The sequence below is a fragment of the Equus quagga genome, chromosome 8 (genome assembly GCF_021613505.1).
Source record: "Equus quagga isolate Etosha38 chromosome 8, UCLA_HA_Equagga_1.0, whole genome shotgun sequence".
NCBI classification, from domain to species: Eukaryota; Metazoa; Chordata; class Mammalia; order Perissodactyla; family Equidae; genus Equus; species Equus quagga.
The window spans coordinates 9,252,551-9,269,041 of record NC_060274.1 but is presented as its reverse complement, the minus strand read 5'-3'; the positions used below and the strand labels follow the sequence as shown (position 1 = coordinate 9,269,041).

Genomic DNA, 16,491 nt, shown 5'->3' with positions numbered 1-16,491 from the left:
TCATTATTTCTAAGAGGTAGTTATCTTGTCAACATCACTTTGATGATGCCCCTGTCTTTAATGCAGTGTCAGAACTCAGAGGAGAAAAGCTGAGCAAAGAGGACCCCTGCCTCTTGAAAGGATGGTGCCCTCTCCCCCCTAGACATGGATGCACACACACCAGCTGCACCCCGAGTGCTCATGCCCAGATGCACACATCCCCACATGCCTGCACACACCGGCCAGTGTTGGAGTTGGTCCTGGAGGCTGCTGGGGCAGACACAGGTCATCAGACATAACTCTCATTGTCTTTCCTCTGTCTCTGTTTTAGTTACAAGAACTTGGTCAGTTTAAAGGATTTAATAAGTCCATGGAAAATTTGTTTCTGTCTGTTACCACCCACATGAAAAGTAAGTGGATGCTTCTCCATGTGTTCTTGCCCCACTGCTTGGGCCAGCCCAGCCCACTGGCCAAGGCCTAGCTGATGACCTCTGTCTGTGGTTCCTGGGGAAAGCCACAGCCCCCTGCCCTTCTCCCGTCTCCCCACAGAGCAGGGCTCTGGCTCCCTGGGGAAAGAGGAGACCCCTGACCTGCCGTAGCTCAGCACCGGGGGGAAAGGAGCTGGATGCAGACCTCGGGCTAGCACTGGCACCCATCGCAGCCTCTCCCAAGGAGCAACAAAGAAAGCAGAGTGGTCTGATTCCAATGACTCAAAAACCAGAACCTTTGATACAATTCCAGTGAACTGAAAATCAGAACCTTTCAGGCAGGGTGGGGCCCAATATCTGTCATTTGTATAGAATGACTTGTCCACTCTCCTTTTCTCCTCGGTGAATTTATTTTCCTGGATTAGCAGAATGCGTGCAATTTGCACATGCAAGGAACCCAGAACTGCCGCTGCTTAGAATCTTGTCTCCTTCAATGTTCTTTCTGCTCAGATATTTTTTCCTCTTTATCTTAAAATGCGAGTCCTAGAGAATAGCCCCATGGCAGGCCTCCTGAGGTGCCCAGAGCGACCCAGGTCCTTAGTGGGCTGGGGGGTCTTGGGCATCCGTTCTGTTCCACTGTGCTTCTTTCATTCCTCATCCATTCTGCAGCCCTCTTTCTGCAGGTGCGGGTGGACAATCTCCGTGCTGTACCTTGCCTCTGAGACAATCTCAGTACTCGATCTTAATTAGTCCTCTGTATTCCCCATGAGCCCCGTCTAAGCTGTCCCGTGACGACGGTGGAAATCAAAGCACTGCTTTTCAGATAAGCAGAGAAGTGACATCTCATGCGACAGTCTTCCCTCCTCTGCTTCCGAAGTGGGGAGCAGCCAAATTTCATGGCCTCTTTGCTCATACAGCTTGGAGGTTGAAAACCACCCCTGTCGCTTCCCCAGGCTCTTGGAAGACGTCACGCTGCGTCCACATCAGCCTCGGACACGGTTTCCGGTAGTGCTACCCACGCCCTGAGCAGCTGACTCTTTCCCGCTGATGCTTCTTATGGGAACTTCTCGGCATCTTTTTCTAGATTCACAGCCTCTACCCAAATTCGTGTGCCTTCTGTGAATTCCCTCCCACCACTGCCCACTCTGGAATCACTCCTTGGAGTTAACTCTGACCTTGGCATCCCTCAGTCAGGCTCCCAGAGAGGCAGGACGCACGTTTCATCTTGTCCCACCTCCCACTCGCCCTCCCACATGCACTGGGACCCATGCATGGGTATACTTGGGCGTGCTTAGCCCCATCGCCTCCCTGTACGTACTCACACATTTGAGATTTGTCAGTTTACTACCTGAGTATTAGGACCATGACATCATAATAGAGCCCCAGACCCGGGTGGACAGCCAGAGCCGATCCTTGCAGGGGACTTCATGAGCAGAGCAGCACCCCCTCTCGGCCACCGATGTTGACTGAAACCCCCTAACCTGCGTCCCCCCATATCTCTGTGCTAAAGAGAGTGTCGAGGCCCATTTTTGAGAGAGACAAGGCTCTCCTGGGAAAAGCCAGGCATTTGGGGAGGACAAGACCATGTTTGAGGTGGTTCCCTCACTCCTGTGTGGGGGTTGCTTCCTTCTTGCTTCCTCATCTTTATTGTAGACCATGGTTAGCCTGAAAAACAAAAAACGTTAAAGTCATCTTTTCAGGGTTTGCTTACTAAAATAGTTGTAAGGATACCCCAGATCTTGCTTTCACCACCAGAAATGGGGTTTAGTTATAAAATCTTTGTAAAGAACCCTACACTGCTAGCTGCTTTGTTAGGCTTGTCTGTGTTGGACAACCACGCGTTCATGACATGTGGCCCAGAATGCAGAGTGACCGGGGTCAGGTCTCCCGGCTGACGGTGGCTGCCCACCTACAGAGGCATGTGGCTGCACAGTCACCTTTTAGGAATCCAGCTCTTCTGCCCTGTGCTCAGTGCAGGGTGCCCCAAGTCCAGCCCGCAGTGTCTGGGGCCTCTCCAGGGGCGTCCCTGCTCCCCCACACCCCAGAGCTTGGCGCTGGGCACGCTACCTCCCTCCTCTATGGTCTTGCCCTCGTGGGACCATGGGCTCCTCCTCGTGTGGTCGCATGAGTCCTGGAGCCGGGCTCCCTCGAGCCCCGCAAATCTGTGCCCCGCCACCTGTCATCCCTTGTATTTCTTTTCTAGAGCTCTCCAAGTCCCAGAATGACATGACTTCTGACAAGCAACTCCTAGCCACGGGGCCCAGGCAGTGCACGGGCCAGTCGGAGAGAAGGAGCCAGTCTGACACTGCCATCAACGTCACCACCAGGGTATTCCCCGAGGCCACCAGGCCACCACAAGATCACCTTCCAGCCCATTCTCGCTATAGATTTATTTTTCCTTTTATTTTGTAGCAAAACATTAAGCAGTCTGAAAGCGTGATTTGAAGCCCCTTTATATGGGGAGGCCAAAGGAAGGTCAAAATTCAAGGTCGATTTGGAAAACGGTTCAGAATAGGGAAAGGTTTCAGCCTAATTGCGAGCCCCTGGGACTTCCACGTGTCCACAGGAGCTCCAGCTGGCTTCAAGGCCACAGCAAAGGCAGAGGGCTTGCCTGCAGGGCCAAGACATGCCAGGTTATTCCTGGGGTCTGCGAATACCCTTGCTGAGAGTCGAGGGGCCTTTCCACTTCCTATTTCCAACTTCTCACTTCTGATAACCTCTGCTGGCACTCCGTCCTGGTCTCTGCTGGGAGCTGCTGAAGACACAAATACAGCATGGTGACGGGCAGCCCTGAGGGAGGTTCTCTCCAGGTCTCGGAGCCACGAGAGCGACCTCACCTCATTGAGGCTTTTAGGGAAATCGTTCCTCTGGCTTTCTAGCGGGATTGAGCCAGCCTGAAGCAGAGGTACTGGGTGTGAGAGAAAGCCGACTTTTGGATCAGAAAACCTGGGTTCTAGCCCAGCTGGGGTGACTTGGCTATGACAGGTGCCACCACCTGGCTGTTTCCAGGGTTGATATGACTGCTTTGGTTTGCTGGACAGGACAGGTGCCCCGTCTCTACCACGGTGGGCTCTATTTGAGATGTCCCCAGACACACTATGCTTTAGCCTCACTCTCCTACTGGGACTTCCACACACCCTCTCAAGATTTCAAATCCTGCCTCCATCCGCTGCCCACCACCTTGGGCACGTCACATGAACTCCCTGAGCATCAGTGTGCCCCCCGTGAAATGAAGGTGATAATACGTGTTCTGCCCATAGCACAGGCTTCTTGTAAAGATCCCCTGAGATAATATAGTATCTAAATTGCTGTTTAAGTTATCTAAATCGCCAGCATTTCTTATTATGTGCCAGACTCTGTACTAAAAGCTTTACTTGGACTATTTCCTTTTATCCTCACATCATCCCGTGAAGTAGGTATTACATTTGGCCCTATTTTACATTTAGGGAAACTGAGGCTTAGAGGGATTAAGTCACATGCCCCTGGTGACATAACCAGAAAGTGGTGGGCAGTCTCAGCTTGGAGGGTGAACGCTGGAGCCGAGATTCTCAGCTTTAGGATATATGTGAGTCACCTGGGAAGCTGTCGCAATGCAGACTCCGAACTGGTACCTCTGGGGCAAGCATGAGATGCAGAATCTTGGATATGTTTCTAAGGAGCTCATGGGTGAGCAGGTGAGGTGATGCTGCCGGCCCTCGGACCTCACTTTAGGAACAAGGTGTCTAGAGAAGTGAAATGTATTTGGAAGGTCTTTGAAACCCTAAAGCGCAAACAAGAGTTCGTTCCCTCGGCTCCCTAGGGTCCACAGCAACACCATCCCAACCACCGTCCCTGAGTCAAGAGACGGAGGAAAGGGTTACTATCTATTTAGAAAATGATATGTTCCAGGAATGATGGCAGCTTTTGTTACATACTTTGTCACATTTAATTCTCATAAAAATCCGGAGAAGATATTGTTACTCCCACGCTAAAGATCTAGAACCTGTGTTTTCGTGAGAGGTCAACCAACTTGTCTAACGTCACATATGCAAGGCGGAGCTAGGAGCAGAACCTAAGTTTCTATCATTCTAAATACTAAACTCTTAACCTCTTCATCATATGCCCCACATAAGAAGGATAAATAAAAGCCACTGAAGAAAGAGGGTTCAGGATGGGGGTTCTGAAAGCTCAAATAATTCTCTTCCTCGTCTGGGTGGAATGAAGCCACTCTGATGCTAGCACTGGCTAAGAGTTGACAGAGTACCAGGCACTGTTCTTGGTGTAAAGCCCTGAGAGGCATTTAACTTTTTCATCCTCAAAACGCCCTGTGAGGTCTATACTATTACTGTCCCCATTAAAGATGACACTGGGGCAAAGAGACGACCGAGGAGTAATGTGGTCAGAAGTGGCAGGGCCACGTGGAGCCTGCTCCAGAGACCTCACCTGTAACACCTGCTAGGAGAGGTGGCAGCGAAGTTAGAGACTGGCACATTTCCTACTCTGATGTCACGTGCCCTGTGATGGGGCAGCTCAAGTATCCACAGGCTTAGCTTTCGGCATATGGAAGCTGACATAACGTGGCATCCGTGGCACGCACCCTCCCCTGCTGCGTGTGCATGTGGAATGAGCCTACTGGGCAGTTGCAAGGTTGTCTGATGGGACCAGGGAGCTCAAGGGTAGAAGCGAGGAGGAGCAGGGGAGGCCATGGCTAGAGCGTCCCCATCGTGTAGACACTCTATCACCCGTGTGTCCACTTCACTGCCATGCTCTTGGCCAGACAGGCTTACAACTTTTGCAGGTGTTCTCTCTCCCCACCTCACTGGAAGATATGGCTGTTTTAAGGAGAATTTAGCCAAATGTTCATAAAGTTCTTAGCAATCGTGGCATGATCTATAAAGGCTAAATAATGATTGGGTTGAAATATGGAGTACGTCTTTAAATAGGACGTTTATCAGACTGCAATTACACATGCCTTAGCTGGTGAGCTCACAAAAATCACACATTTTGTGGGGAGCATCTTGCCAACATTAAGCACACAAGATGGTGCCCTTTGGAAGTAGGAGATGTGGTGACCACTTTGCAGGTGGCAACACTGAGGCACAGAATTATCGGATACTTTTCTTAAAGCCACATGGTGACTCCGGGGTGTTAACTGGGAAAAGAGCTCCGGATGTCTTCCATGTCACTTCTCCATTAAGTTTGAGCTTCATGTTCTGAAAATGCTTCTGCAAAGACCCTCCCTTAAGCAGCTGGGTTAGGATTCTTCAAGAAGTGAGTTCTTCTTCCTTCTCCTTTGAGATTTCGCGTGCACCCCAGTGGGATTTTGTTTCACATCTCTTTAATGTGTGGTTGATCCATATGGGCCATAAAGACACACTCCTGTTATCCAGGAAGGAGGCATACAAAGTGGTTAGGAGGGGCCCTCTCTGAGGAGAGAGATCGAGGACAGAGCTGGAGAAGAAGGCCTTATATCATTCTGTACCCCTTTGTATGATGTCAAGGTTGCCATGTAGCCTAAGATCTAAAGAGACAGCCCACCCCAGGGCGTGGTGCTCCCTGCCCATCTTCTCTTTCCCCACCTGCTGGCCACACCTCAGAGTCTGAGCAGCAAGAGAAGGGAGGCAGCAGTGTTGGGTTTCAACTGTTAAAACACTTGGTCCTCAGATTTAAGGGCAGTTGATCCTGCCAATGGTCCCAGGAGAGGTGGTCTACTCGTCGGCTGAGATTCAACATGGCTCAGAGCATGTGTTATTGGCCAAGCCCAGCCTGGGTATTTTCCTGATACCCGAGTGAATGTTTCTGTTAAAAAGCAACCCTCAGAGGCAGTCTCAGAGGCAGCCACAGTTGCTCTTCCTTCCCTTATCTAAGATCAGAAAAATCCCAAACGCACATATTGCGTGGGTCGAGAGTCCATAATTTGATCAAGTCAAATCTGATGTTTGTTGATCTTCCAGCATATAACGTTAAACTTAATACTCTTTGCAGAGTAGGTTTCATTTGGGGCAATCATTTTTTTCTGTAATCTGGCCCAAACTAGATAGTTATGGAAATACGTTAAAAATCACAGGGAAAAAAATGCCTTCTGTTTGCATCTTGATGCCCTTTAATAGGACACTGAATCTGACAAAATCATTCAAGTCCTTCCGAATTTACTGGAGAAGAGTGGGACACCAGATTTCAAGTTGGATTCCTTAGTCAATCAAAATAGGCATATTTTTTAGAAGAGTATCGACTTATCAAACAATTTCAAAATATTTATATTTGTGTTTAAGCTTCATTAAAGGTTTTCCAGGATCCTGATGCATTTAGAAGCACGGTGGCCCCTAGAGTAGGAATTTGACCTGCCATGTGATCGCTACTAAAAAGATAGTTCTTTGTTCCTTTTTGGAACTTTCCATCATCAGTTTTTTTGTGATTCAAAAACTATGTTCCTTTAAAGAAGACTGAATTAAATGGTTGTATATTGAGCACCTAGGAGGCACAAAGCTTTATATTAATATTTAGCTCCACTTTATTCTTTCTATCTGGGCCTGACTACTTATCAATTTCCTTATATGCTGTTACCAGTGGAATCTTCCATGTTCCCCAAAGCCTCTCCCCAACACGCTCAGAAGGAGGCCTTGCGGGAGGAGAACCCTCTGACGTCTTCCTCCCACTTGAGTTTCTCTGTCTCCTTAGTCATCCTTTCCTCCTGCTTTAGAAATGGACGTTCCTTCCCAAGGCAGTGCCCTCCACTGGGCGTTGGCTCTCCTTTCTCTTTTCCCTCCTCTGGGACCTTGTTCCATCATCTTGCAGTTTTTCCCCTCTTTGACCATTTCTCCTCAACCTACAAATATGTCCCAATCTTCCTCACCTTAAAAAATAAAAACAGCTTCTGAAGGATTCCCCATCAAGCTGCGCCTCCATTTCTTCATCACGGCCAAAATTCACGGAAATGTCGTCAGCTCTCGCTGCCACTGCTCTTGTCCTCACCCTTGCTCTCCCTCTGTGCGCTCCCAACTTCCTTGCAGCCTGCAATCCCCCGGTTACCAGTGTGCAGCCCCCAGGGACCCCCTGATGGATGAGCCAGGTGGCTGATTTGCAAGTCATCCTCGCCATCATTTTGTCGAATTTGACTCAGTTGACCAGAATTCCATTCTTCTCTTTAATTAAAAGGAACGACTTTTATTGCTTTTCTGTATAACAAAACCTATGCCTACTCACTGATGAAAATTTAGAAAACACAGGCTCTGGGGACAGCCACTTTGACTATGCACATACACTCATTTTACAAAAGTGTCACCCACTCTTATAATTTGTTTTTTTAAGAAAATCTGGGATTGGCCCCGTGGTAGAGTGGTTAAGTTCACACACTCTGCTTTGGCAGCCTGGGGTTCGCCAGTTTGGATCCTGGATGCTGACCTATACACCGCTCATCAAGGAATGCTGTGGCAGCATCCCACATAGAGGAACTAGAATGACCTACACCTGGGATATGCAACTATGTACTGGGGCTTTGGGGAGGAAAAAAACAAAAAAGAGGAAGATTGGCAACTGAAGTTAGTGCAGGGCCAGTCTTCCACTCTAAAAAAACAAAAAAAAGAAAAAAAGACAAAAAAAGAAGATCTAACATTATGTCTTAATTCTTTCCATGTCAATAAATATACATTGCCACTTTTAACAGCTACTTTTTAGGGCTTTTAATTCACGCTTCCAAATTGCCCTCCTCTGAAGGCACTCAGAAGGAGAGTAGCCCACTTTCCGGCACTCCAGCCAGCACTAGAGTTTATACTTTTTATTTTAACATTTGTTAATTTGACAGGCAATTTTGAAAAATTGCATTTCTTTAATTTCAGGCGAGCCTTTTCTCATACATTTTTCTCCTCTTCAAACACCCTTCATTCCTGAAATCCTCATCTTGGATCTCCAGCTCCTCCAGCCTCTGTATCCTCCCCTGTGCCCACCCTTTAGTGTCCCCGAGCCACCTGGTCCCTGGACAACCTCACTCATCACTGTGTGTGCATGTTCTCGTGTCCCGTCTCTGTCTAGCCTCTTGAGTCTCTGAGGTGGCACTGGTCTCTAACAGGTCTGGGAACAAGCTCCGTACTTGACCGTCATGACAGCCCCTCCACTTGGGGTGCCTTACGTTGGGTCTTTCCCCAGCCAGCCTTCAACACCCCTCTCAGGTCACACTCCCACTGAAGGTCATCCCAGATGCCCCTTTCCGCTTAAACCCTCCCTCTCCTCTTTCCCGTTGACTTGGCTCGTGGCTCCATTTTAATGGCGTGTCTATTTCCTGCCCGCTAGTGAGTGCCGGGAGAACAGATTTTGTATCTTCTCCTCCTTCCGCTTCTCTCTCTCCTTCTCTCCTCCTCCTCTTCCTTAGGACTTAGAGTGGTGGAGTGAATACAGTGTTGCTTAGAAATGTCTGGTGGAATTGAGTTGACATTCTGGGGACTGAGCATAAACAGTAATTTTGAGGTAATCATTTCTTTCATTTGTTCTCTAACATTCTCACTTATGAAAATTATGAAATTATGACTATGGTGCATCTGTTATATTTCTAAGTTCTGCTTCCAACTCAGCATCAAAACCTAAAGTCTCAATTGAGAAACTTTGTATTTTTAGCTAATAAGAGGTTTTCCCAGCTTGCCCATGGTGTTTATTGCTCTACACTAGCACTGTCCAATAGAACCTTCCAGCCACTGCCACATGTGGCTACTGAGCACTTGAAATGTGTCTAGTGCAACTGAGGAACTGAATTTATTAATTTTATTTGATTTTAATTAATTGGAATTTAAATAGCCATATGTGGCTAGTGGCTACCATATTGGAAAGCTGTATATATTCAAAAAGGTCTACAACTTTTTAACAAAGTATTTTTGTAAAATTTAGAGACGTATTTTGATTTTTCCCCTTTTTATGAGCATATTGGAGCTAAAACTGCCTAACAGGCTGAATACTGTATTTCATGTGATTAAATGCCAGGATCATTATGAAGGCTAAAATGTGGACTTCAATTTCTTTACGACTTATACTAATCCTTAACTAACCCACTCATCACCGTTCATAAATATCCCAGGGCTTGAGGATTTGTGCCTCGGGGCCCCATGGGTGTGTGTGTATGCATTTATCCAAACGGAAGTGTGCCCTCTTAGCACCCGAAGTTTGCATATTGGTGGCATCAGGTAATAGATGCGAGCTGTGCTTGCTGAAGTCACCACAGTTGGGGTGCAGCCTGTATTATTAACTCTGTGTTTCTTTTTTCAGAAGGTCAGCGCCCCAGATATTCTGAAACCTCTCGATCAAGAGAGTCCCAGACGCTTTACTAGCCCTGTTTTGAAGCAAGAGGATCTCTTATTCAGTCCAACGCCCGACACTTTATTCTCAGGAGGCTTGAGACACGTGAGTCTCATTTAATACCCTTGATGCATGATCAGGGGTTGTTATCGTGATGTCCAGTTGGATTGGTAGGCTAGGATAGGAGTGAAGTGTGGTTTGGGGGATAAACTGGAGCACGACACTAGAGTGTGGAGGTGATATTTTACTTAAGTTGGGAGCTGGGTAAAACCTTGCTACACTTTGATGGTGGTTTCTCTTTTTTACAACATCTCATTGTGAACATTTTCATACCTACAGGGCGTAATTAATAATAAATAATGGTGGCTTTGGATGAGCAGCTTTTAATTTTGATGAAGTCTCATTTATCAAATTTTTCTTTTATGGTTATTTTTCTGTCTACTCACAAGCCATGAAGGTCTTCTCCTGTGTTTTCTTCTAGAAGCTTTATAAAAGTTTAGCTTTTATAGGTAGGTCTATGCTCCAACTCATTAATTTTTGTGAATGGTGCAAAATAGAGGTTGAGGTTCATTTTTTTCCCATATGGATACACAGTTATTCCAGCGCCATTTGTAAAAAAGACTGATTTTCCCAATGACTTTGGTGTCTTTGTTGAAAGTCAAATGACCATGTAAGTCTGATTTTTGTTTTTTGGAGATTCTCTATTCTGCTCCGCTGGTCTCTTTGTCCCTCTTTACGCCGAGACCACGCCATCTTGGTAACGGCAGCTTTGTCGGAAGCCTTGAATTTGGGTAGTTTAAATCCTCCAACTTAGCTCTCTTTTTCAAGATGTCTTTGTGATGTTTTAAATGCGGTCTCTGGTTATAGGCAGACATTTTTATTCATTCATTCATTTATTCAAAAACATTAAATGAATACTTTATGCCTAAATTTGTGATATATGGTATAATAGCGCCTTGGATGAGGGGTCATGAGACCTCAATTGCAGTCATAGCTCTTTAACTAATTAAATGATCTTGAACAATCACAAAAATCTCTCCAAACTTCGGAGTCCTCATCAAGGAAACGAGCATCAGTTGTTCCTTTTATTTCTGAATTGCTTTGAGAATCAAATAAATGCACACATTCTGCGGTGTAATATAGTGGGTTAAGAACTCAGCTTCTAGAAGCCAACTTCTTGGGTCACGTTTGCCTCCTTTAGTGGCAAGGAGTATGACAAGTCCTTTAACCTCTCTGTGCCTCGGGGTGATTGTGTTTTTATGGAAAATGGTGCTTACTTCAGAAAATGATAGACTTTCCCCTCCTTTACGTGAATACCCAGTGGAACATTCAGAAGTCGTGGCAGAAGCAGGCCAGATCCGTGCATTGAAGGATAGCGAATACCCTTGACTCAATCTGCTAAATGCTAGCAGCTCCCAGCCCAGCCCTTCGCGGGCCCTGTGGGTGGTCCTGCTTCCATCAAAACCACTGCTGTACACCCTCACTACCCAGAATGTGGGGCCCAGGAGCACTAGCATCTTCTGGGAGCTTGTCAGACCTGCGGAATCTCTGGCCCCATCGCAGACCTATTGGGTCAGAATCTGCAATTTAACAAGATCCACAGGAGATTCATACGCACGGTGAGGTTTGAGAAACCCTGATTGAGCCCTGGCAGTTTCACACTTGAGTAAAGTAGGTCACCTCTTAAGAATTTTTTAATAATCTAGGGCTGTGCTGTCCAATATAGTAGTCATCAGTTGCATGTGGCTATTGAGCACTTGAAATATGGCTAGTCTGAATTGAGATATCCTGTGTGTGTAAAATACACACGGGATTTTGAAGACTTAAATATGAAAAAAATGTAAAATGCCTCATTAATGATTTTTATATTGATATAGGTCAAAATGATAGTGTTTTGGATATATTACATTAATAAAATACACTATTAAAATTAATTTCACCTATTTCTTTTTTTCTAATGTGGCTACCAGAGAATTCTAAATGACGTATTTCGCTCCAGTTCTATCTCTGTTGGACAGCACTGGTCTGCATGCTATGATTGTGCATTAAATAGCACCTGGAGTTCTCTGGAACCATATCCAAAACGTTGTATCATGTGCCTCTGTGCACTTTGCTGGGAAGAAAGCTCATGTTTTCATCCAGTTCTCAAACGGGTCTGTGCGTCCACATGGGTCAAGGACCAGAATTCGGCTCTCAAATGCAAATCAGTTCACACAAGTCCTCTTGCGGACCCTGCCAACCCCCTGTTGAGTGCACCCACATGCTCCGGGTCACACAGATGGTTGAGGCAGAACCAGACGGAATTTCTGACTGCCGAGGCCCTGGCCCTCTGCTTCTCGGATGCCCTAAGGTTGTGAGAGTCTGGGGATGGCCCTGCCAGGATATCTCAGAGGGCTTGTGTTGGAGGACGGCTCAGCATCTTTCTTTACAAGTAGGTGTTGTTTATACTTGAGGATGGTTCAGGAAGGTGAAAGCACTGAGGAAACACTTTCCTGAGGGCAAGGTAAGCAATGGTGGCTCCAGAACATTCTCTCCTAGGATTGAACCCTGTCCTAGGTATGAGACAGGGAGAGCAGAGGGGTGGCCTCTGGGAGGCTTTTCCAAGACTCTTCTGGAAGCTTTGCCTCTTCCCAGGTGACAGAAGGACTCCAAGGACGCCAGCCAACTTGAGCCTTTATTAGGCTGACCCAGGAGGATGGGGCTAAACCTTTGGGATTGCTCAAGGGGCGGTTTTCCCTGAACCACCCAGGGTCCCGCTGGACTGGACTCTAAGCTCCTTTGAGGGCCAAAGTCATGTCGTTGTATGACCAGAAACCAACACGTAGGCAGGGACATGGGCTGGGAGCCACCCCACAATGGTCCACGGGGCCCTATACCACCTGTGCTGCCCCCAGGCTGCTATCACTTTCCCTCTTGCTCTCTCTCTCCAGACACACTGGGCAGACTCAGGCCCGCCTTGGGGCGTTTCTGCGGCTGTTGCCTCTCCCAGGCACCAAGCTCATTCACTCCCTTGCTTCATGTCTTTCCTCCAAGGTCACCTTCTCAGGGAGATTGGCCCCTGTTCTGCACTCCCATCGCCCTTACCTGCCCTGTGCTTATCCGTAGTCATATCACCTTCTGTAGCTATATAATCGGCTTATCTGTTGTTTATTGTCTGTTGTAATTCTCAAGTGCCCAGGGCAGTGCCTGATACTTAAATGGCACTCAGTAAATATTTGTGGAATGATTGGCTTAATCCTTATCATAACTATGTTTATTGAAAACCTACTATGTGCCAGCTCCTGAGCTAGGCGCTTCACCTCTCAATCGTACTTTCAACGATCATGTCCTGTGGATGCTATTATCCCATTTCATGAATGGGAAACCTGAGGTTCACAGAGGTGAGGCGACTTGCTAAGGTCATAGGGTAACTGCAGAACTGGTCCAATGCTCAGGGCCACGTGAGTCAAGCCCAGGCTTTTTGTACTATCCCACGGTACTTGTTAAACTCTTAAACTGAGTTGTCTTCCTGACCCCAGCCCTGGTCCAGATTCGCTCACTTGGGGCTGATCCACCTAGAAGCTGACCTTTACGAGTTTGGGAGGATGAGGCTGGGGTAAGGGGATGCTGTGGGTGTGTTCATCTTACCCAGACCCTCTTTCTTAGGATTGTTCCTCCAAACCCCAGTGCAAATTCACCAGGGCTGTCCATTGTTCCTTCTTCTAAGGTCTCTGATTTATGCCCTTAACCTTTATCATCATGAGATTGAATTATTTTGCATTTAATCCTAACCTGTTCCCTTTAGATTGAAGCACTGTTCGTTTGAGAAAACTAAACTCCCACAAAACAAATAACTGATTATGCTTCTTGCCCAAGGATGTTGCCAACCCCGGAGAGATGTTGACAGTCCCCCAGAAACAGGAAGTTGGGGCTAGAAAAAGCTTATGAAATCTCTATTTATTACCAAAGGAGAACGATAAATGGGCAATTAACAGGGGAAACACTCAACCTCCTCCGGTAGTTAAATCAGTGCAAAATTAGAGCAAGCACTATTTTAGGACCATTTTAGCAAATTTTTGAAATGATACAGCTCAGTGTTGGCAAGGTGTGGAGCAGCGGGCATTCCCGTAAACTGCTGGGGTGACCTGGAGGGCAATTAGCAATATAGATCAAAAGCCTTTAAAATGCGTGTTCTCTTTAGTCCAATGTAAGTTACAGGAAATAGTCTTTAAGAATGATCGTAAATGTTGCTCAAAATGTCTGTAACATAGATGTCCAGGCGCCATCATTGTTGTTTTAATTTTTAAAAATTGGAAATGACTGAAATGTCCAAAATAAGGTTAAATAAATTATAGTACATTTATTCAGGGGAATACTTTGCAGCTATTAAAAAATAATGTGGGGGCCAGCCCAGTGGTATAGCAGTTAAGTTCCCACGTTCTGCTTTGGCGGCCCGGGGTCTGCCGGTTCGGATCCTGGGTGCAGACATGGCACTGCTCATCAAGCCATGTGGTGGCAGGTGTCCCACATATAAAGTAGAGGAAGGTGGGCATGGATGTTAGCTCAGGGCCAGCCTTCCTCTGCAAAAAGAGGAGGATTGGTAGCAGATGTTAGCTCAGGGCTGATCTTCCTCAAAAAAGAAAAAAAAAAAAATGTGGTTGGGGCCAGCCCAGTGGCATATTGGTGAGTTTGCACACTCTGCTTTGGTGGCCTGGGGTTCACAGGTTCAGATCCTGGGTGCGGACCCAGCACTGCTCGTCCAGCCATGCTGTGGCAGCATCCCACATGAAACAGAGGAAGATTGGCACAGATGTTAGCTCAGCCACAATCTTCCTCACACACACACACACACACACACAAATAACAAAAAAATGTGGCTGAAGAATATTAATGACATAGAAAATATGTTATTGATAAATGAAAATATAAGTTTACAAAACAGTATTAGCTCATGTTTATAAAAATAAAGTGATTATATTATAGACATTGCAAAACAACTGCAAGGATTATACCAAAATGTTGATGCTGCATTGTGGGATTATGTTTTTTTTGGCTCATGTGTGTTTCCGGTATTTTCTTTATAAACGTGTAATGTTTTGTGAGAAGAAAAAAGTCCAATTTGTTAAAAAAAAAAAAAAAAAAAGGAAAACTCCAGTCATCAGAGGGAGTTAGAACGTGGTAGAGTGCAGCCCTCCACGGTTAACTTCCAAGCATTTCCATGGGAGAAAAAAGTCATATCAGAGTTCTTGTCTGAGTTTCAATTTTGTTTATACTTCTGTTTTAAAAAAAAAAAAAAAAACGCTAATGGGCTGGCCCCGTGGCCGAGTGGTTGAGTTCACGCTCCGCTGCAGGCAGCCAGTGTTTCGTTGGTTCGAATCCTGGGCTCGGACATGGCATTGCTCATCAAACCACACTGAGGCAGCGTCCCACATGCCACAACTAGAAGGACCCACAACGAAGAATATACAACTATGTACTGGGGGGCTTTGGGGAGAAAAAGGAAAAAAATAAAATCCTAAAAAAAAAAAAAGCTAAGAAGGAATATATTTATATCAATGTTTTCTTGTAGTTTACATTTTCTCTCCCAGTGAAGACGTTGTGATTGGCAGAAGTGACCACATGAATTACATATTCAAGCTTCTTCAACAGGGATGGGCAGGAGGGTGGCATAAGTTTGAGGGAGAGCAGGTTTTTAACCATCAAAGGAAAAATTCAACTCCCCAGTTGTTTCCTTTAAACATAAGTTTAGGACACTGTCATGGTGTTTGGGTCACTTGTAAGTAGGGACTGGCTCAAAATGTTTGCCCTGTTCATCACACACAACTCACTGAGGTTTTCCTTCTGTATTTCAGAATTCCTCTGGCTGAAGTGATATATATATTTTTTTGGGGGGTGTGGTAGGTTAGCACTGAGCTAACATCTGTGGCCAATCTTTTTTTGCTTGAGGAAGATTGTCACTGAGCTAACAGCTGTGCCAATCTTCCTCTATTTTTTGTATGTGGGACGCCACCACAGCATGGCTTGATGAATGGTATATAGGTCCACACCTGGGATCCAAACCTGTGAGCCCCAGGCCACCAAAGCAGAGTGCACGAAATTACCCGCTATGTCATTGGGCCAGCCCCTGCACTGATATTTTTAGAGAGTGTTGTGTTTAGCTGATGTCTACTCATATTTATGTATTTTGATTCAAAAGCAGTGAAAAAAAGGAAGTAAATATATGGCCTGTTCATCTAATGGAATACTGTTGGGAGTGACAGTGAACGAACTAAAACTACACCTGACCGCATAGAGGAATTTAAAAAATCGTAATATCAAGAGAAATTAAGTTATAGGAGAATATATACTCAGTGTGATTCTAATTTTGTAAATTCCAAAATCAGGCAAAACTAACCAATATATTGTTTGGGGGATATATACTAATTAATAAAACCATAAAGGAAAACAAGGATGACTAACAGAAAAATTTGAAACAGCGTTTACTCAGGGACAGGAATAGAGGGGCCTGGATAAGGGAGGGCCCCTGGGCGCTTCTGAGGTCCCAGTTTTGTTATTTTACTTGAGTGGTGGGTACACGGATGTTCATCTTATAATTATTATTTAATCATATTTATCCATTACATGTACTTTTTAGTATATTATAATTTCACAATAAAAAAGGAAAGAAAGGAGAAAGGAAAGAAAAACAAAGGAAATGATTTGCTCGCCCCATTGGGTGGCATCTTCAAAAGGTTAATAAACTTGCTGTGTAAGGCGTAGTTCTCAGTCTGTTTAGACGCGTTGACTCGGTGAGGCTCATGTCAATCCTACGAATGGATCTCCATTCTACAGGTGAGGAAACCAGGCT

At 45.8% G+C, this 16,491-nt stretch overlaps 1 protein-coding gene across 4 annotated transcripts in view; it reads left to right on the top strand.

Annotated features, from left to right (window-relative positions):
• SYTL3 (synaptotagmin like 3) overlaps positions 1–16,491 on the top strand; it is an 85,994-nt gene that overhangs the window by 48,938 nt on the left and 20,565 nt on the right. For 3 of the 4 annotated variants that reach the window (XM_046669525.1, XM_046669526.1, XM_046669527.1), the window contains exons 7-9: positions 311–389; positions 2,611–2,735; positions 9,636–9,770. In XM_046669525.1, coding sequence (XP_046525481.1) covers positions 311–389; positions 2,611–2,735; positions 9,636–9,770 — 339 coding nt within the window. The remainder of the gene's footprint in view (positions 1–310; positions 390–2,610; positions 2,736–9,635; positions 9,771–16,491) is intronic. The other variant, XM_046669528.1, reaches the window with a different exon arrangement.